A 22,319-nucleotide genomic window follows, 5' to 3' on the forward strand; every position below is an offset into this window, starting at 1 on the left:
AATTTCATCTAGACTTAAAATGTTATATATGGTAGCCATTTTTAATCATGCTTTTTTTCCCTCAAAGAATTTTTCCTTATTTGATCTTAGTTGTGATTATAAATTGTCATATAGCAAGCAAGTTGTACTGTCTCAAAGATCCCTTAAGTACGTAGTTTGTATTTCCTCGCAAATGTGTATGTATGAAAAATCGTACTTGAACTAAGAATTAATTATAGCTTATTCAAATCAATAAATACTTATAAAAATGTATAAAATAAATTAAAATTAATTTATATAACTTATTTTTTAACAGTTTGTTCATTTATCTTCTTTTAAAATTGAGACGTATAATTTGACTTTAATATTTGAAAGAAGATTTAATTCTTTTATAAATTTTTATAAAAAAATTTATTAAAATTGAGTTGTGCTTAGTTTGAATAAATTTTCCAATAAATATCTACAGAGGATAAAAATAAAAAAATACAATTTATTATTAATTTACATTTAAAAAGAATCATTTAAATTTAAAAAATTTTAATCAGCATAAGATAATTTTAAAAAAAATATTTTTTTATAAACACTTATTTAGAAATTTAGTGAATTATATCTTTCACTTTAACGTAATTTCTTTTAGTTGAAAAGGCCTTCCACGAAATATTGACATCACTAATTGCTTGGGGGTGGATCTTCCTTGTGAGGGGGATGATCAGTGATCAGCAACTAATGCTGAATTTGTACCCAGACACAAGTATCAACTTCTGAGCATGTTTCCTAATATAAATGAAGTTAGAAACATTTTAATAGGTTAATTAAAAGTGCTAAAAAATTAATCATTGGCATCAATCCATGGAGCGATATTATTTTTTAAGTGGGCTAAGGGACTGTGGAATTAAATTAACTTGTCTGTGTAGTGCCAATAATGGAGATAGGAAGAGGAAGAGGGTTGCTATCAGAGACTGATACTTAGAAGCCGTGATCCACAAGTTAGGAATTACACATTCTGGATTGAAACGGACATGCCATGGCAACTTAGCTAGCTCCTGTAAGGTTGTATACTTATATAGTCAGAATCGCATAGCTAGAAAAAGATAAATGTGTGCATTCCAGGCGTTAACTTAACTAGACTGCAAATGCAATATCACTCTTGGCATTACCAACCAGTTGGAGAGGAGTTATTATGATGCTTACGCAACAGTGTTGGAGAGCTTTTGCAGATTGAACACCACCGAATAATGTTTGGCCGTCAACATTTGTTGACAAACCATTCCCACGCACGAGTTATAATCAATCATTCAATCACTGCACTTTTAATTTATATCCGCTATTGGGTTCAAGGGTTCCCCACAGATTTGTTAATTTTGAAATGAATAGAGCAACAGTGGAGAAAGAGTGTGCTTAACACCTAATTAATAATTAAGAGACAGCACATGAGGTGACAAGAGGTACTTAACAATGATTATTGCAGCCACGGCCTGAGAGACCATATTATAACAGTTAATAATGTGATAATACATAGGAACAGTGAAATGGAAGAACAAATTGAGACAACACACGTTTGCGACGTAAGGTATCTAAAATTATTGGTCTAGATAAGGTCACCTTCATGTACGCGTACAAGTTTTTGGTCGAGAATCGTTTTCGCATTTTAGTATAGATGCAAGAACTGTTACACTGAAGGATTATTAAGTGTTAGACAAAAAAATAATAAAAATCGTTTAGGTTGCGAGGTCAAATTTTGATACTACAAAATTTTATACTTGGGTTAGACTTGATAACTATGAATATTTAGGATAAAATTTATCCATTTTTTAACTTATTTTAATATTTTTTTTTTAATTTATCAAATGATAAGTTTTATAATAAAATTATTCTCATATAAAATATATTTATTAAATAAATATTTTATTAAACTGTGTATTTAAACACATCATTAAATTAAATAAATTGACCATAATTTCACTAAAAGATTTTCTAGTTTTTTTTTTAAGACATGAAATGGAGTTTTGTTAGACAAATAACTATTAAATAGTTATGGATTACTGATACTTGTGTTCTTCTAGTTAATATTTAAAGACACGAGATGAAGTTTTATTTGACAAATAACTATTAAATACTTTACAAATTAGTGATAATTAATTCCCTTTTAAATAAAATTTATTTAGCAAAACAATTTGACGACTTAAATTTAATTATTAATTAGTTTAATTTTACTTTTAGTTATTTACGTATGATTGTAGTCATTCTAAATATAATTCCTCAAATTTAGTTCTTTTAAATTTTAAATTATTTAAAAAAATTTATTTAATTATTAACAGAAATATAATAAAAGTGAGACATATTATTTATTTTTATATATTAATAAAAAATTTATAAAATATTTAAATACAATATAATAAAAAGTTCTTTATTTAATTATTTTATATATATTTTTTATAAATTTATATGAATCAATGATATACTATTTATTATGTTTTTTAATTATTAGGTTAAACATTAATGTGAAAGACTTAATTTAAATAATTAAATAATTAAAAAAAGTTAAATATGAGTATTTAACAGCGTCGATTTCCCATCTCATTAAATAAGAACAACTACATAAATTATGCGATATAATTAAACTACGTTAAAATAAAAGTTTCTTTGATATTTTAGAAAAAAATTTAAATATCCTTTAATAGTTTATTTTAAAGTTCTTTTATATTTTCTTTATTATTTTTTATCAAACTACAAATCATATTACTTACTTTCCTAACGAATGACTTTCTTTGCACATATTTAAATTATGTTTTTATAATAATTTTTGTTAGTAATAAATATAGTGAAAAATCTAAAACTATACAAATTATCTCCTTCATTTTATTCTTTTCACCCAAACCCTTTGGAAAATATTGTTTTTTTTTTTTTTAACCAAATCGTGAGATCTTGTAATCAACAATTTCCTTCTTCACAAATTTCTTCTTTCCTTCTCAAATCTCATCACTTATTTTTAAGAATGACAACTAAAGTTAGAGGGAATAGGTATTTCTTACCCTAGATTTCTATCTTCTACGACATTTTTCTTGGAGATCTTGGTAAATTGATTTAGTAAATAATTTCATGGTTTCTCTTCAGTAATATTAGTTTTCGACACATATACTGGAGGTTTCGAAATTGAGGTTCTTTCGGTTGAAACTTATTTTATTCTATCTTGAATATTCTTAGATGTTTTTAAAAAACTTTTTAGCTGCTCCATCTAAAGATTAAGCTTTGGTTCCAAGAGAAAAGATGAAATGCAAAACAAAAAATAAAACTAAAATGAGAAAAATGGTTAAGTTGTGTTCTTTAACACTTAAAAATGATAAACTATTTTCAAAAGATATAAGTGCAGAGATGGTTTGTACAATCATATGGCAAAATTCAACGAAGGTATCTTTAGGCTATTTTTTCTTAAATTATATAAATTTGTTATGATTAATTTTCACAGCTTAAGCTTTAATAATAAAAGATTATTAAAGTTTGGTAAAATTAATGATGAAATACAAGGTAACTCAATAAAGTTTGGTAGAAGAAAATTAATGTTGAAAGGAATCTTAGGTGTGGTTTCTTGAAAGCTAGCATGTATATATTAGAGCACATAAAGTTGAGAGACGTTTCTTCATCGGTGGGCATGACCATAATAGATTTGGCACTACTTAGAACACTGCATACACTGTTTGAAGTTGTTGGTCGTTTAAGGACACATTTAATTTCAAGTTTGGAAAAATTAAGTCAATTATATATTTTTGTGCCAAGTGAATGAGCCCACTATGAAGGCCAATTTTTGTTTCTGCTTTTTGGTGTGATTTTAGAAATTAAAACGCAAAACAGAGCTTAAAAAACAACATCCATAAAGCAAATTTCTATTTATTTTGTTTTTGTAGACTAAAAGCTATCTTTGAAAATAATAATTATAGACTTTTTAACCTTTGAAATTTTGTCTTCAAATTGATAATACTTGTACTCTTTAACAGTTTTTTGAGAATGTATTGCATGGTTTTTTGTCATTTTCTGACATAGGTGCATTCGTTAAGAAATTTAAAAGTATTAAAGAATTTTTTTAAAATATTTTATACATTAATTTTTCATTTAATATGTTTATTCCTTAATTAATATTTTCAACACACTATTTTTAAAATTTTATTTTTGGTTCATAAAAAATATATATTTAATATACACAAAATTTGTTAATATATTATAACTTATAAATCTATATAGTTACTCTTAGAAGGAGAGTTTTTAAGATTATCTTTAATTTATTCACATTAGGTTACGTGGCTTCTCTTCTATCAGGTGCTTTTTATTTTTTATATTAACTACATTATTTTTTAATTTATATTTTAATTCCCCTTAAATATCATTATTTAAATTTAATTATGATAATTAAGTTCAAAGTTTAATAGCTTGGATTAAAAGGGTTATATATTTTTATTAGATTTTAAGATCGTTGAGTCTTAGAAAATCTCAAAATTAAATTAATTTTTAGATTAGATTATATTATATTGATATAGATAAAGATAATGTGTATTGATTCGCATGTTTTATTTTAAAAAAGAGTATAGTAAAAAATATTTTTAATACATGTAGTATTATCGTATTTCATAATACCTTAGTTTTATTTTCAAATTTTACTTAAAACTCATAAATAGTGTCAATAGACATATATTTTGTTAGCTTGCACGATATTATTGACTCTGATTTTTTAATAAGAAATAAAATAGAATTTTTATTATAAAAAATAAATGATAGATTCAAGATGTGTTAATTATTAAAAAAATTTATATTTTTTTTATTAATATAATTAAATATATAAATTATTAACTACATCATTTAATATTATAAATATTTTTAAAATAAGATTTATATTTATAAAAAATATAACAAATATAATTATTTTCTTTAATTATAATAATTTAATCTTTTAATTCTCATGAAAAATCATAATCTGATTAGAAGCTTTTCTATAGTTTTGATTGAATCATGTTTTCATCAGTATACCCTGAATCTCTAGTCCCGTTCCCTGTAACTCAATAATCCCAGAATTCAATGAATTTCATATTATTTTTGTGTGTTCCACTTTTATATGAATTATTTGTTTTTGATGCGATGTCACACCTACCACCCGTGTGGGCCTCATTTTTTAGCTTTTTTCCTCTGTCAATTATTGTTCAACTTTACCAAGATCAACACTGAATTAAACGTGTTTTAGTGTATAAGATTTAGAAAATAATCATAAAAATGTAGATATTCAATTTAGGATGTGTTTGAGAATATAATTCTGAATAAAAGGAAGATAATTTTTAAAGTTAAGAAAATTATATAATATTTATAAAAACAAGTAAACTAATTTTAAGATATTTGTTTTGTTTTAAAAATGATCAAATTACTAAAACGAAAAACAATTATTCAAATTTCAAATATATTGGTTAAGTGCATGCAATTGAAGTACTTAATCTCCATAATATTTTTTGGCAATCATATCAGATTATTAACTAATACATTTAACAATGAAGCATTTTAGTAAATAACCTAATGTAATCAACCTGAATTTGCACTGTTCAAAAACAATCATAACAGTCCAATTTCCTATATGCTTAATAGACATTGCTAGTCCTCAAGAGTCATGCCAGCTTCTTCTAGACGCTGAAGATATCTCTTTACTTAATCTCTCATATGAGAACTTTGAACTTTGAATCTGAGATGGACTCTCCTTAGTTTCTTCTTCTTCTATCATACGTTAAAACTTATCATAAAAAAATATGTTAAGGAAAAGGTAGCAAAGATCTGAAAATTTTGAACATGACACTGTACAAAGAGAATGATTTCAATTTTGCATTTTCTTTCACTGACATTGACAATCAAAGTTATAATAAATGAAAGTTAATGGAACAAAGCTACAGCGTTTCTACTAATCTTTCTTCTTCCCTCCCACGTACGCTGTAAAGCACTCCACGTCTTCCCTTAATACTTCATTCCTTAAAATGCGCTGTGAAATTAATTCACACACTAAACTCTTTCATTGGGTTTGAATAAATTCCCAAAAGATTTAGCAAACTATAATTCGTGAAAGCAATAAATTCCTTAAAACATGTGTCGATCAAACTTTTTTGGACTTTCCTTCTTAAAATAGTTATTGGGTTTAGTTTAAGTGAACTTTTATTAGTGTGTGATCAATAAGTTACGTTCTTATTAAGATTCACATGCTTTAACTTCAGAATCAGAAAACCTTTTCGTTAAACTTTTCATTTTTATACGAAGCGTTAAATATGTTTTAATCATTTTAAAAATGAACATTAGATGAGTATTATATTATTCACCAAAATTTTTAGTTTTTTAAATTTTGTGACAGTGAGTTCGTGACTTTAACTCCTATAAAGTTCCAAACTATAAGGTATATTTACAAATTTTAGTTTAAAAAATTAATTGAATAAAATTTAACAAATTCATAATTTATTATTCATGTGTATGGATAATATCAATACCATCAATGACTGAGATTTTTTATTTCTCTTCTAAATTTAACTAAAATTTGTATCAAAACATTAAAACTTGAGAATATTTAAATTCCTTCTCTTATATATATATATTTTCCCCCTCTTTTTGGTCAAAATTTGTTCCCCTTAAAAAAAAGAGAAAGTTGAAGCAAATGGGCCCGGTAGGGAGGAAACAGTACCTCAACCCAAAACCATTCTGTAATATAACTTGTACAGCCCACTCCAACGGCAACCAATAGAGAAGCATCTTTAATAAAATGGGAATCGGAACGACAACTTTCAATCTTGGACCCAAAAAATGGTAGCTTTTCACAGTTTTCTTTCAATAATTTTTAATAAATGACACAAAAAAGAAAAAAGCAAGTTGCACAACTCGGCTGGAAATAGTGAAGGCCCATAAGACCTTTGGGGGTCAAATTCAATCCTCAAATGGACAAAAACTAAAGCCTTGTTAACGAGTGTTTTATAAGTATTGATTAAAGAACAAACATTAGAAGGATTTTATTGAAAATTATGGTAAAAGTTTGGACCAATTGTAAACTGCTCAACTTCACCAAACACAAATTGCCCATTTAATTTCTTGACATGAAAATTTAGATACATGTTAGTAAGAGACATAACAAAGAGCAAAACTTAAGTACTACAGGTATTGTTGATACTGTTTTTCTAAACTTTGAGTTAGTTGGATTAATTTTTAAACAAATAATTATAAAATAAAGAAATTTTTCTACAAATTAAAATTATATCTCAATTTATGAAAAAAATGCAAAAATACACTAAGTGCAGGTAACTGTAGTTACTGCAGAGAAATCTGGTTTAAAAACCAGTCAATATATTTTTTTTCTGTTTGTTTTAAATAATGAACCTTCATTGATTAAAAACAAGGATAATTATATATTCAAATTATTTTATTATATGGTGACGTAATAAAATATATAGAAATATAATAAATATTATTTTTTAATAAAAATACTATTTTTAAGTAGTGTTAACAAAACCGTTATGTAAGATCATGTACGTCAAAATATCTAAAACTATGGTCCCATACGAGGGATTAGTGGTTAAGTCACTTTCTGTTTATTTTTTCATCACTACCCATTTGGGTATTCCAACAATGACATCATTGGCTGGCAAGTGGCAACTGTCGGTGATTCATTTATAACTATCTAATGTTTAATCCATTTCATCAACACTTCCCCACTTGTGCTTCCTTTGCACTATTTCTACAAATTTCATGTGCTTTTTTAGTTCCACTCATTGAGCCACTTGCAATTCCTTCCATAACTTTTGGAATATTATTACGTACGTTTGTTGGCTTTCATTTTTTACTACCATTCTGTCCAACAAGGTTCCTTTTTCATTTTTGACTATGTTAATGTGTATTTTTTTTTTGTAAGCATTAATTATTAATGTGTAGTTGATTCAACAGTGATGTTTCTTCTATGAGGAATGTGTTGAAGGTCCCACAAAGAGCCAATGATGTTTCAGTCATGCTTATTCTTTTGGGGTGTTTTTGTTTCGATGATTTTTCTAAAAGAATTCAACTTTGTGTGCAGTTCTTGTTTCGAGGTTCCAAGTAACTGCATCAAACAGGGGCCTTGCAGGAGCATGAGTCAGTAAACTTCAAACAAGGGAGTGTTGTGAGAAAAATTTGTTACGGGTATTTGAGTTTTACCTTCTCGTTTGATTTTTCATGTTGTGGAAGTTAAAGTCATACTAAAAAGTTGATTCCTTTGCAGTGGCAAGCATGACAAGAGGAAGACCAGATGTGAAATCAAGAAAAAGATTGTTCACAACTGTGTTGGTTTTGGTGATTATTGGTGCTTTTTTGTACTTCTATTCTTATAGTGACTCACCTCCTGTTGAGTATGGTAGTAAATCATCAAGTCACCTAAGAGGGAACAAAGATGACGATGAATCTTCCCCCTTACTTGGAGGAGTAGAGGACAGTGCTATACCAAAGAGCATTCCAGTGAGTTAAATTAAGATTCTGACATGAACAAGTTTTTTATGTTTTTCCTTAGCACTAGCCTAGAATGTTAGTTTATGATATTATGAACATTTTCAACTTGTTTTTACTCTTACATTTTACTTTGTTAAGGTCTGTGATGATCGTCTATCCGAGCTGATTCCTTGTTTGGACAGAAACCTCATATACCAAACAAGATTGAAGCTTGATTTGTCCTTGATGGAGCACTATGAGAGACACTGCCCAATACCTGAGAGGCGTTATAATTGTTTAATTCCTCCTACTCCAGGTTACAAGGTGACATTTCGTCTCTAGGCATTTCATTGCTTATATTAGATGGAACTAAGGAAGTTCATAGTGTTTGGATTGGAAATTTTCTTTGCTTAAGCTTTTAGTTTCTGTGTTGTTATTGATAATAATAGATTCCAATTAAGTGGCCCAAAAGCAGAGACCAAGTATGGAAGGCAAATATACCTCACACCCATCTTGCAACTGAGAAATCTGACCAGAACTGGATGGTTGTGAAAGGTGAAAGAATAGTTTTTCCTGGTGGAGGAACCCATTTCCACCATGGTGCTGATAAATATATTGCATCAATTGCTAATGTAAGCTTCTCTCAAAATTGAGACATATAAGTTTCTCACCTAATTAAATATTTTAGGGTCTGTTCGAAAAAACTTATGATGTTGTTTTCAGGTTATTTCAATAAGTTTCTTATAACTTATCAAAATATTATTTTCAACATATCCATATAATTTCATCGATAAATTTATGGCATAAATCATCATTTAGAAAGAGCTTATTGAATTTTAAATAACTTGTGTATCCAAACGCACCCTTAACACTATATTTATTCACAATTATGCCTTCAGATGCTCAATTTTCCAAATAATAATATAAACAATGGAGGAAGAATCCGGACTGTTTTTGATGTTGGCTGTGGAGTTGCAAGCTTTGGAGGATATCTTCTTTCTTCTAATGTAATAGCAATGTCATTAGCACCAAATGATGGTCATGAAAATCAAATTCAGTTTGCTTTAGAGAGAGGAATTCCAGCATATCTTGGTGTCTTAGGGACCCTAAGACTCCCTTATCCCAGTAGATCTTTTGAATTTGCTCATTGTTCTCGCTGTAGAATCGATTGGCTTCAGAGAGATGGTTTACTTCTTCTTGAGCTAGATAGGATACTGAGGCCAGGAGGCTACTTTGCATACTCATCTCCTGAAGCCTATGCACAGGATGAAGAGGATAGGAGAATATGGAGAGAAATGAGTGCTCTTGTAGAGAGGATGTGTTGGAAAATAGCTGCTAAGAGGAATCAGACTGTTATTTGGGTCAAACCTCTTACAAATAGCTGCTACTTAAAGAGAGAACCTGGTACTCAACCTCCACTATGCAGATATGATGATGATCCTGATGCTGTTTGGGGAGTTAAAATGAAAGCTTGCATTTCGCGTTATTCAGATCGTGAGTGAAATTTCCTCTATTTCATGTTTATAATTGCTAGATCGTGAGATATACTGGTGAAGAAATTGTTCTCAGTTCATTAATATTTCTAAAATATGATTATGAATAACAAATGATGAGACACCAACTGCAACAAAAGCACTACTACTAAGCAGTTGTTTTCAAGAGCTCACTTTATGAATTTGCTTTTGCTATTAGAGATAGGTCCAATATATGATGATACTACTGCATTTTTTAATGTTACACCAGCTAATGCTTGTATTAGTTCATAGTTAATAACTATTGCATACAATAACAATATATTCTGCTTTCTATACAGAAATGCACAAAGCAAAAGGAAGTGGTTTGTCTCCATGGCCAGCTCGATTGACGACTCCACCTCCTCGTCTGGCTGAAATTAACTATTCTGCTGAAATGTTTAAGGAGGACATGGTAATTTATAATTTTTGTTCTCCTGCATTAGTTAACTGAAAAATATAAACAATGATTACTGAGATTTCATCATGCATTATAAACATATGTTGGTTGAATTTGTGGAAAATTTTATAATTTTATTTTTCAGCTCTAAAATGATCATGGACACAATAAATAAGCTTTAAAAGAAGAAAATATTCTAGAATTGAATCCAAGGCAATAAAGCTTGATATGATCTTGCAATGGACACTGGCCTGAACAAACAAATGAACGTTTGGTAGCTTTTGGTAATTGAGAGATCTAACTCTGTGTAGGAAGTTTGGAAAGAACGAGTTCATAATTACTGGAGCAAACTAGGCAGTAGAATAAAGGCAGACACAATTCGGAATGTGATGGATATGAAGGCAAATTTGGGTTCATTTGCAGCTGCTTTGAAGGACAAAGATGTTTGGGTTATGAATGTGGTGCCAGAAAACGGGTCAAACACACTCAAGATAGTATACGACAGAGGACTCATAGGAACAACTCACAACTGGTATGGCTCGTGTGTTAACTTTATTCAAATAATTATCTTAGCAAGGTTATATTATGGCAACCCCTCATAAATTTCTTCATTTTTAAAATACCCTCCTAGGAAAAATGATGACCATAAAAAAAAGGGAACTTCTAGTTGCGAATTTAAGTGATTTGTCTAAATTTTGGCTTTAAGTTTAATACCAAATATTGTGTGCCAAAACATGTTGGAAGTAAAAAAATGGGAACTTCTGGTTTGATGAAAAACTGATTAGGTTAAACTTAAAACCAAACAGTATTTCAGTAAAATAGTTTTATCTGATGAAAATTAATTTGTGAAAATATGAATGATTACTAAACACGTGAAATGTAATGTAACATTAATTTTTTTTATGACCATAATGATGTTATGCATATAAATGTGACAGGTGTGAAGCTTTTTCAACCTACCCTCGAACTTATGATCTACTCCATGCATGGACTGTATTTTCTGATATTATTAAGAAAGAATGCAGTCCAGAGGATTTATTAATTGAGATGGATAGGATTTTGAGGCCAAAAGGTTTCATCATTGTACATGATAAGCGATCAGTGGTAGACTATATAAAGAAATACTTGCCAGCGTTACACTGGGAGGCTGTGACCATATATAATGTAGATCAAGGTAAGGATGATGCAGTGTTTATAATTCAAAAGAAAATGTGGCTCACAAGTGGTAGCATTCGGGTTTCAGAATCAGAATCAGAATAGTGTCATTACCAATGCTAGGTGTAAGATGCCCACACTATCTACTTAGGGTCTAAGCTTTTAGGATTTTTTTTTTTGGATTTTATTCTGTTCACCACAGCCGTAAGTCACAGTGATAGCTCACCCAATTTATCTTATCTTTATTCTAATTTATTCAATTCTAGACACTTCAACCTTTTTATCCAGTATGAAGAATTATGCCGATTTTTAAATTAATTTTTACATTTACAGGATATTTTTTAGTTTTATTTTTACATTTTTATTCTGTTATGGAATCCTGTCTCTCATTAACGTGTATGGCCTAAATGGAAATGCATGCAGCAATTAATAATAATGTAGTAGTCAGCATCTGGAGCAATTTGGTGGCAAGTTACAGCAATTAAGTTATTTCTTTTTGTTTTGGGCTGCAATTGTATGAACTATGTACTCGTCGTAAATTTTTCTTATGGATCACGAAATTTACAGTTTAAATAAGCAATCCCTCTCAGTAGGAGGAAAGCACATAAAGAATGAATAAGCTGATCAAATTTTATATTCACCTTAGTAACAGTTTAGCTACACACTTCTATTATCTAATCAAAATCACGGATTTTGATGTAGCTCCCATGTGTACATTCTCGTGATATGAACAACTTAACTTCAATTGTTTGGAACCTTGGGAAGAGTTTTCTAACCGGGCTTCTCTCCAAATTCAGTTTATTTATACATATACAAAATTCATTTTTGCATAATTTAGTCTAATAATTTTTGTCTAATAGCACTTTTGTCTTGGCAATCACATTTAAATACATAAAACTAATTAAAATCGCATAATCTAGTCTACGAAAAGATTTGTATGCCAACCATGGTTTTATTTAACAAGTTTTGCAGTACTTAATTCTTAAATTCAAATATTATTCATTTTTGCTCTCTCTCTTTTCGGCCTGGAAGTGGGGTCATTGGACAGGGAATTTGGGTTGATAGAGTTCGAACCCTTTAGACCAGGAAACACAGTACGAACCCCACCCCGCTTGACTGCATGTCCAACTATCACTCGACCTACACTGCAGGGACTATAACAGCTCTTCATTCTCGATCCAAGCTATCATGGTTTTTTATTTTGGTTGCAGCTATCATAGCTAACTTAAAAGAACCAGAAAAGACACCGCTTGAAACAGCTAATATGTTTACACGACCTACATGTTCACAAAGGGTCTAAGCCATCTTTATCCACGGACCAGAATTTGTCCAGCCTTTCCAATACGCTGAAACTTTGAGACAGTAAACAAAAGTCCTCAAAACTTGACGAACACTTTATGATCTATAAAACGCAATACTGATTAGTTGATGCTGAAGTGGGTTGGCAGACATTGCAGGACACGGACTATGGTAGCATATGGTTTGAAAAAAAGCCATGTCTACCATACAATGTCACGGATAGGTAGAATATGCTAAAACAGGCGGTATCCGACGATGGCTTTCATCAGGATAAAGCAAGATCAAGATAAAGCTTTTCTCCCTTGATATAGTTGAGCATTCTAAATTTGTTACAAACTAGTACAACAAAGTCCTACAAAATTGGATTAGTACCATTTTTTTCAAGGAAAAACTCAAATTATCATGTTGTGTCTTTATAAATAGACAATTTTCCTTTTACTCATGCAGACTTCAACTTGGCTGATGTTGTAGCGAGATGGGAAAGAATTCTGTGTCCCACAAATATCAGAAAAACTCCCAAAAACCCTACAGTTTTGAGTGTAGTGAACAAATCCAGCTGCACATGACCAAAAAATGTCAGCAGAGAAGCATTTCACATAGAAAAAAGGAGGAATAAAATGTCTGACAAAATTCCCCTCAGTTTACAGGAGACGGTGCTTCTCATTGATAATGAATTACCTCTACTTCGAAATTATATGGACAAATAGATATTTAGCAAAAGAAATTGAATGAAACATGTTCAATAGTGATACGCTGGCATACCTTCAACCAGAAAAGAACATAAAGCAATAGAACTGCACCAATGCCAAGATGGAACAGGATGGCATATGTAGCAGGTGCTGCTGAAGAAGGAAAATTTTTCAAGTTCACCCCCAAGCGTAACAGCTATAAATGACATCAAAGAGAATGACAAATGTTAAATAACATACAGGAAAATAGACCAAATCTTTAACAAAACAAAGCAAATAAACCACAATTTTGTACAAGTAACCTCATAATTCCTAAACATAAGAAGCGAAAAAATATATCTATATGTTTAACATACAATTCCTGAATTCCAAACTTTAGACCGAAAAGAAAACAATTTAAACATTTAGCAAGAGCAACTTAAAGCAATCAGACCAGACTCCCATAGAGGCCCAATTTCATGCAGATGGAAGTCTTGCAAATTTAAAGCAGTCTTTCCAATATTAAATGTTTGATCTTTACAAATATTATCTTTCATAAGACAAGATTCCAGACAACACTGCTCTACATTTAAAAAACCTTTACTGGTGTCCTAAAGTAGATAAGACCCTAGTGCTCTCATTGTCAGCCATATCCATTTCCAAAAAGGAAATATATTTTAATGTGGGAGTGTGTAACTTGGTTAAAAAAGATGGCGAGAGAAACAGGCAGTTTAAGTTGAGACTAGGTTATCACATTAAGATTCACCACCAATAATGAGTTTGTCTGTCATAATTATAAGGGGAAAATGTATATAACTGCTATAAATAAATAAAACAGGAAGGCCATTTTCACTCTTCAGTTCTTACCCCAAAAGCTCCCAAAAATAATTACCACATCAGTTAGAAGTATAATATAAAAACCATTCATGTGTCTTCAATTAGCAGCTTAAACTTTTGAGATTGTTGGATCATGATATGGTATCAATGCCTCTGTGATAAGTGGTCTAGAATTCTATCCTAGTCATCTCCATTCTTCTAATAAAGATAAATATTTAATTTCCATACACGGTAGGTGGGCCTGTGCATTGTTCCCACTTCAAGTGCATGTTAGTAATATAATATAAAACAATTTATGTGTCTTCACCTATTAGGTTGAGCTTTTGGGCTTCTTGTTAGTTATGACATCTGATTCAATATTTTTTTGATAAAATTAATAGTTAACTAATAAAGACTAGCCATAAAAGTAAATTTAAAGTAAAAGCAAATTAACATTTCTAGATAACTCTTCTGCAGTTTCTCTTCCCAGTTCTAAGGGAGGATTATTCACAAGACTTACCCCAACCAAAAAGCCAACAAATGGCAACAGGGTCAAACTCAAGAAAGTAAGAGAGAGTTGCTGGGGTGGTCGCTTTTCAGGAGCCCTGAATAAGTGGGTTATCTCTGCCTTGGGTCCATATCTTGAGTATGGATCGACAGGGAGTGGAGGAAGACGGGCTGCCTTCTCAGGTGCTTCTGGAAGATCTAATTCAACACGGCCAAGTGTCCATAAGAAAGAATTTTCCTGAAACCAAATAATTTTTTCTTAGATTGCCTATGGTATTATGGGTAAAGGAGAAAATTAAAAGTAAATAGCACAGGATACCATGACAGCATCACCAACAGTCAGCTCAATGTCATATCTGCCTGAGAGGTAATAAAATTTCTCTACCAGACCAAGAAAATCCTAAGAGCCAAAATTACAAAACATTAGCAAAACAAGAACAGCTATTTTGGTTGATGAGAATGAAATGACAATTACAGTCTTCACAGAAACATAGGTCACACAAAATTACAAGCTCCTCAATCCCAGTCCAACTAAAAGAAGTTAAGGAAGGCGAATCATCAGTTTACAATACAGTTGCATGTAGTTCCAAAATAATATATAAAATAACCCCTCCCTACAAGTGGTTAAAGGTACTAGAATGTACCAAAACCACCACACACCTTTTCCACTCAATATTGCATTTTGATTTATAATATCCAGAATGACAATGCAGATGCAGTTATGCATAAACACATCATATGACCTCAGGAGTTGTGCAACAGATATTTATTAAGAATTATGAGCATTTTGACATAAACAATGAGATATGTGATAAGAGACACTTAACAAGAATAATCTCAAACTTCTTGCCGGTATTTCCAACCACAAAGATGTGTTCATATTTTGTCTCATGCCTCAACTTGAAAAATGCCTGCAGAAGAACAAATTCACAATAAACAGAGCATTGAAATGACATATATTTAGAAGGTCTAAGACAATTAGGAAACTACTACAGACCTGATGGGGCTTAAAAGCATGACCATGAGGTGTTGTCAATTGAAAAGAAAAGCGCAACTTTTGCAAGTGGTTAGCTGAGAGTGAAATAACATCCTTTCCTGCCAAATCTAACCTGGATAGCAAAATGCCAATTGAAAATGAAGAAATAAAAACATATGCATATGAGTTACGAACAGTTAAATACAACACTCAAGATTTAAATTCCTACGTACTAAGTCCAAACTTCATACAGTAAACACAACATAAAATGCCAGGCATATGACAATTAAATGTGCTCAGTAAATAAGTTGAATGATCCATAGTATAACTTCAGAAAAAATTTTAAACCAAAAACAAAAACTTACATCTTCTGGGTTTCAACACTTCCAAGATCGCTGTCAAGAACTGCAATTTCTGCAGTGCTAACTTTAATAATGCCAGTGACATATATTGGTACATGAATTTGGCCTCCAGTAGCATAAACTTTTTCACCAGCAGAATCATGAAGCATCGTCTATAAAACAAATTTGCAATATTATAGTTGACAGGAGAAACAAATACACCTTGATGCAACTTAAAAGGAAAAATAATCACTAAATTTAATAAGCAAGAATACCTCAAAAACAAACACATAGGTTCCCACGTCCACCATATCTGGAAAAACATCCAAGACATGAAGTCCACTCTTTTTATCATATTGGAGCTCCTGTATCATGAAACATGGGCAGTGTATTCAAACTATGGAAGGTAGCACACACCAGAGATAAGAAAAAAACCGTCAAATTAAATGACTGCATCATAGGGGGGAAATTACCAAGCTCCACTCCTCAAAATAAATCATTGGTTCATCACTCACCTTGCTCTCAATAATAGCTGAACCTTTAGCATCAGTGTGGAAAGCTTTGACAAGTTTAACAGTTAGAGGTGGTGCAACTGAACCAAGTACTGTATTCACCCTAACCTGATTAATTTTGAAATAGAAAATTGTCATGTTTTCCCAATTATAAACGTATGTGAAAAGCAGAAAAACTGCACAATTATAAAAAGGCAGATGAACGATTAACACAGCCAACTGATGGGTTTGACGTTCATGAATTACTTCATGTAAATGAATAAAAACACAATAAAAGGGGAAAACATGCAAAACAAGAGCTTGTTAAGCTACATAACAGAATAAAGGTAACAGCACAAGGAGAGCATAACAAAAAGAATTTAAAAGAAATGATTGAAAATGAAGGCATTAACAATTCAAATAACAGCTTATGGTCATAATTGACAAAAGAAGCCTAATCAAAACTATGAGCTGTATTGGTAATCATTTTAGAGATTTGACTCATTAATGCTGGATTCTGACAGGAAGTGACAAAAATGTATATTTAAGGATGATGGTTCAGGCCAAAAATGGATAAAAACCAAAGGGCTACAAACTATTTACTTTTAGTTTTAAAAAAAGATTGTACTAACGTTGAGGCATTCAGAAGCCAATGTATACCATCCACTAATCATTATCTCCCAATTTCTAAGAGCTATTACTTATAATACTCCCAAAATAAGGACTTTAAAGACTTTAATTTCATTGCATACCTTGAGCTGATCTTTTTTGGATAATGAATAAACTGTTGCAGGAAGTGACAGAATCAATGGGATAGAAACCCTACAGCACAACAAGAAATCCAAGGTACATATTATGACTGAATATCATAAAGAGATCATAGTATCAATAAAGAAGAAACAGAAAAAAAAAAAAGAGGTATCACTATTAAGTTCATGAACTTCACAATAATAGGTTGTTCTTGAGAGAAGCACTTACCTGTTGTTCTCTAGAAGAGCTAATGATTCAACTTGATTGAAGAAATCCTTGGCATCTCCTGGGATTCCAATGCCTAGGAAAAATTTTGCTAAACCCAATATTTTATCCCCTGAAAGCTGGAAATAAAAAGCCTAAACATTAACAGAAAATTCAAACAGAATAAAAAATTAAAGAGCAGCCCGTTACACTCCACATACATTTATTTTTCCAGAAGTAACAGCAGCAAATGCTGTAACCCCTCGAACAACAGAAGAAGTAGTGGAAAGAGAATTCTGATGCTCATGTCCACCAACAAATTTCTCATCAAAATAGAAGGACCCATCATCTGAAAAAGAATATGTTAATCAAAGACAAGCAGGATGAAGAATGAAACAGAAGAACCATTGAATGCAATAACAAACACTTAGGGTCCATTTGGATAAAATTAGGGTTCTTAAGCAGAATTTTAATATTTTGGTTGTGCAAATAATTATGGTTTATAATTTGAACTCTAAATTCAATTTCAATTCTACAATTTAAATGTTACATCTAGAATTTTTTTTAAAACTTGTAAAACTGACAATTAAAATTTATTTAATATATATGAATAAAAATATTTTAATTTAAGAATATAATTATTAATAGTATTATGACATAACATTAAAAATGAGAAGTAGAAAAAACAAACAACGTTTTTCTGCATTTTCAATTTCTTATAATACTGATGAACCTAAGAAATAGAGGTCTTACAAGCAAAAGAAGAATAAATACTTATTCAAGTCTGCTCTACGTTAGTAAGTACTAAATTTGATTAAAAAAAACATTGAAATCGCTATACTCATTCTCAACCCAACATATATATTACCACAAAAAAAAGGCCTTCAAGACTAAATCATTTTGAAGAGGTGCCTCTTCTATCTTCGGGTAACTTAGTTCATAAAATAGGACATTATATTGGTCAGTAATAATTAATAAACATGCTACCATTGCATGCAACTAATAAAGGTAGTCAACTCAATTGAAACCTTCAAGAAAATACTATAGTACCAAAATGAAACTCAGTATTGTTTAAACATAACATTTTCCAATGTACAGAGACAAATGACACTATCAGAAGGATAATTCCAAAGAGGTGGTTGCTAATTTGCAACAGAGACACACAATCAACATTTAAACTAAAAGGAACAAAATGCTACAAAGAGCCAAACAAGAAACAATGCAACAAAGCACAAAATGCACTGACAGAAGGAGATATTTAGAATCTAACATTTACCAAAGAAAAAATTAACCATGGAAGCTATATAAATCCATGCTCGGGAAATCTAAATTTATATATGAACATTAACAGTCATGTCTTGAAATTTGAATGAGGTTAAAAGTAAAGGTACACTTACCATATTTCTCAATGCCATCAAAAAGCTTCAATATATCATTTTTCACTGCACTCACCTGACAATATGGAGCTAATATTAGACATCAATGGGAGTGCCTGGATGCCCAGGAAAATATTATCTAGCATACTATTATAATGCAAATAATTTCATCAACATGAATTGGAGAATTTAGAAATAATATGAAGCTTTTCAACTAAACAAGATTTTTAAGTATAAAATAGTGAAGCAAGTAGCAGCTAGTTTAAGACTCAGAATTTTACCCTAGACTGATCAATTTCAGAAGATGCTAATGAGATTACTCCAGCCAGTGCTTCAAGTGCTAATCCTGTAAAATACATTAATAGCTTAAGTTGTTTTACAGATAAACAGCAACATTTCCAGGGATTCAGTATTGCTAATTTCAGTGCAGAAAACATAAAATCTCAACACATTTCCATATAGATCATTACCAGCAGCATAGGTACTAGACTCTGGATTATCTGAGCTGTAGCGCCATCTTCCATCACTTTGGCTTAGAGCCTGCCAATATTGCAGTAGATGAAATCATCATATTGCACCCAGTAACAAAATCTTATGTAATTTGTGAAGCAAAACGAATTAAACTGGGGGAATCTCCTGTCACCATGTTAGATGAGACCAGAATGGTATTTATCAAGTAACAAACCAAGTTCCCATCTTCCTCAAAACTAAAGGCATTAAAAACAGACCTTGATTGAATGGAAAGTCCCATCAGCATCAGTAAGAAGCACATCAACATCAGAAGCCTGATCCTGTATAACGATGAAGGGACAATGAAGGAATAAATCATAATGAAACATATCACATTGCAGTTTGCAAGTCTTAATTAAAAAGCATAGCCCTCAAAAGAGAGACATTTCCACTATTTAAAATTACATAACATGAGAAATTTCAGCATGTTAGGAGAATACTAGAAAGACCAAAAGAAATTTTACATATCAATTAGATTAGCTGGATAACTAGGAACTAAGCCCAGTTTACTATGAGTAGAAAGGACAGGTAAATATTTTCAATAATGCACCACATCGTTCCCAGAGGATACTAATAAAAACTCAAAACAGCCCACTGGGCTTCCCAAATTAAGTAGAGTCAAGAGAATTACCTTTATAAGAAGTAAACTTCCTATTGAGTAGTACATGTCAACCAAAGTACTTGCATCATTGATAGTAGCTTTAAGCCTTGAAGCAATATCCTTTAAAAGATAAACAAATAATAGCATCAGTTTTCAGACTAGGTATTTAACAACACGACATAAATTATAAATTTCATAAGCAATGACATTCAAGCGGCTACTTGTTCTAAAGGGGTTGGTGTTTATATTCTATGTCTTGTCACCTGCAAAAAAAAAAAACGTGGTGTTTTGCATTTGCAGTTGTTAACTTGTTACTACTTTAGCTTAAGTTGTTAATTTGTGACTTATGAATGGTATATCACCTAATGGATATTCAATTTCAGCTTGATTAAGTGTCTGCAGTGATTTAAAGGTTATTTTCATACTTCAGCTATTTTATATGCACATATATTGATGATCCATGTTACAATCTCATGATTTAAAAATTTCAGTCCCCTTTTGGATCTTAAGTAAAATATTGATTTTGATTACCTTGGCAACAAAATCATAAAATAATACCCAAAGCATTAGATTACCTTGAAAACATCCCCATTAACCTTGCATTTTAATATGCCATTAACCTTTAAGGCATAAAACAAATCCTTAAGAGGGGATGACGACCCAAGATTTTCCAATACTTTCTGACAAGCGGCTGTGCTCACATTAGGCTTTTTCCCAATTGCAAGAATATCAAAAACTCTTAGGGCCTCATAGGCATCTTCCAAACTGACAACATACGAGAGAATATTATTGAGTAGTCTTTTATACAGTAATCAATAATTTCAACAAAGTAACACATCATACAAACCTAAAAGAATTACAAACAATCTTTTGACGTCTCAGGATGTGCTTAGATCACAATGTTGCATTTCAAACAAATATTAAAGGACTACAAAAATCACATTAAGGCAACTCCTACTTGGTTCCCGAAACAATGCTGTAATTAAATAGCCTCAGAGAAATCGGAGATCAATATTTATCATAGTTTGTATTGACGGAACTATAGTTAGACAAACTCTTCACTACTTACACTGATTCACGAAATTAAACCACGACGAGACCATAGTTAGATTTACGGAATCACACAATATAAGGATCCATGAATCCGCATCTCACAACTAAGTTAGGCATGTATCAAATCAAACTATACATAGAAAAACACAGCTAGAGAGGATTCAACTGACCTTGAAAAGGATCCATCGAAGAGTTCTAAAGCTGCAGAACGGTGAGAATCGGATATAGGGCCAGGAATCGTTACGGCTCCGCAGATCGAAATAGCGAGAAGTAGTGCCAGTAATCCTCCTAGGTTTTTGGCCATTCCTGCAGCGATGAATCAGAGAGAGAATTTCACAAAGAAAGCAAATCACATTTACAATTTGGAGCGGATCGGCGTAGGTTTAAGGCTTAGGGATCGAGAATTAGGACGTACGCGGAAGCAGCATGAAGATGAGAAGGGTTCGGTTGCACTTGCCAAGCGACGACTTCGACTTCCACTCGGTGTTTCGAGTGCAACTGAACTATAGTCGTCTTGGTCGTGAAATCATATTTTATTACCTAAAATGCCCCCCAAAATACTGTTTTAATACCTTATCTGTCCCCCTTCAAGTCAATGCAGAAATCAACGTTTCACAGAAATAAGAATAATAAAAAATCGATTAAATTTTAAAATATTTAATATTATTAATGTATTAAATTTGTGATATTTTATATTGATTTACAAAGAAAAATTATACGTGAATTTTTATTTAAGTCTTAAAAAAAACATTTCTATTTATCTGTCTATGTAAAAGTTTAAGATACTAATAATTTCTGTCTTTTGTTAAAAAAAGAAATTATCATTTCTATTTATAATTGCTTGCTGAAATGCTGGGAAGATAATCGAACAATTACATAAATATGCCTCTCGTACTTTGATGCTATGTTCTCACTGAAAGCGAAGCATCTCTTGGCAAGAACAAATTGTATACGTACTCGCTAGTTAGCATAAACCGCACTCGCCTCGCATCCTCTCTCTTTGCACAATTCAAGTCTATCTTGTTGGTTAATCTTACCACAATGGGAAGAAGAGCAATTCAGAAATATGATGCTTGGGTGTTCTTTGAAAGTTGGTTCAGAAATACGTGTTGTTCGTGCTCATATTTATACAAATTCAGTACATTATTTTTCATTAGACAACCCAAAACTAAGCGTGACAATGTGAAGGTCCTAAAAATGTTAAATTTGAAACAGAATTATATAAAAT

The 22,319-nt window shown here is 31.1% G+C and overlaps 2 protein-coding genes across 6 annotated transcripts; one reads left to right on the plus strand and one right to left on the minus strand.

The window, feature by feature from the left end:
• The first annotated feature begins 7,676 nt into the window (after positions 1–7,676).
• LOC113861302 (probable methyltransferase PMT3) lies at positions 7,677–11,951 on the plus strand. Of its 5 annotated transcripts, none has more exons than XM_027494033.1 (9): positions 7,680–7,793; positions 8,048–8,151; positions 8,231–8,463; positions 8,593–8,757; positions 8,883–9,065; positions 9,333–9,927; positions 10,247–10,359; positions 10,656–10,876; positions 11,283–11,951. In XM_027494033.1, the coding sequence occupies exons 3-9, from the start codon at positions 8,239–8,241 to the stop codon at positions 11,602–11,604; spliced, it is 1,824 nt and encodes a 607-aa protein (XP_027349834.1). In that variant the 5' UTR covers positions 7,680–7,793; positions 8,048–8,151; positions 8,231–8,238; the 3' UTR covers positions 11,605–11,951. The 5 variants fall into 5 exon arrangements, with proteins under 5 accessions (XP_027349836.1, XP_027349834.1, XP_027349835.1 ...); XM_027494034.1 differs by having other exon boundaries at positions 7,744–7,839; XM_027494035.1 differs by lacking the exon at positions 8,883–9,065 and having other exon boundaries at positions 7,677–7,793.
• A 168-nt stretch (positions 11,952–12,119) lies between these two features.
• On the minus strand, positions 12,120–21,691 carry LOC113861251 (dolichyl-diphosphooligosaccharide--protein glycosyltransferase subunit 2-like). The gene is made up of 20 exons (XM_027493952.1): positions 21,507–21,691; positions 21,262–21,397; positions 20,614–20,803; positions 20,069–20,158; positions 19,656–19,718; positions 19,398–19,467; positions 19,209–19,273; positions 18,949–19,003; positions 17,773–17,900; positions 17,576–17,691; positions 17,350–17,419; positions 16,622–16,726; positions 16,382–16,471; positions 16,131–16,279; positions 15,787–15,898; positions 15,617–15,700; positions 15,109–15,189; positions 14,803–15,027; positions 13,561–13,683; positions 12,120–13,354 (listed from the first exon to the last, which is right to left on the minus strand). Exons 1-20 carry the CDS (start codon positions 21,517–21,519, stop codon positions 13,238–13,240), a joined length of 2,082 nt encoding a protein of 693 aa, XP_027349753.1. The 5' UTR covers positions 21,520–21,691; the 3' UTR covers positions 12,120–13,237.
• Positions 21,692–22,319: the final 628 nt, after the last annotated feature.

Source organism: Abrus precatorius, unplaced genomic scaffold (genome assembly GCF_003935025.1).
Source record: "Abrus precatorius isolate BTA unplaced genomic scaffold, Abrus_2018 Scaffold3, whole genome shotgun sequence".
NCBI lineage: Eukaryota > Viridiplantae > Streptophyta > Magnoliopsida > Fabales > Fabaceae > Abrus > Abrus precatorius.

Coding starts and splice junctions, on each gene's coding strand:
- LOC113861251 (XM_027493952.1), bottom strand. Junction 17,901..18,948: donor TGATGGCATTGAGAAATATG/GTAAGTGTACCT, acceptor ATTCTTTTTCAG/ATGATGGGTCCTTCTATTTT. Junction 15,701..15,786: donor ATGCTTTTAAGCCCCATCAG/GTCTGTAGTAGT, acceptor GTTCTTCTGCAG/GCATTTTTCAAGTTGAGGCA.
- LOC113861302 (XM_027494033.1), top strand. CDS start 8,239: ATGACAAGAGGAAGACCAGATGTGAAATCAAGAAAAAGATTGTTCACA. Junction 9,066..9,332: donor ATATTGCATCAATTGCTAAT/GTAAGCTTCTCT, acceptor TTATGCCTTCAG/ATGCTCAATTTTCCAAATAA. Junction 9,928..10,246: donor CATTTCGCGTTATTCAGATC/GTGAGTGAAATT, acceptor CTTTCTATACAG/AAATGCACAAAGCAAAAGGA.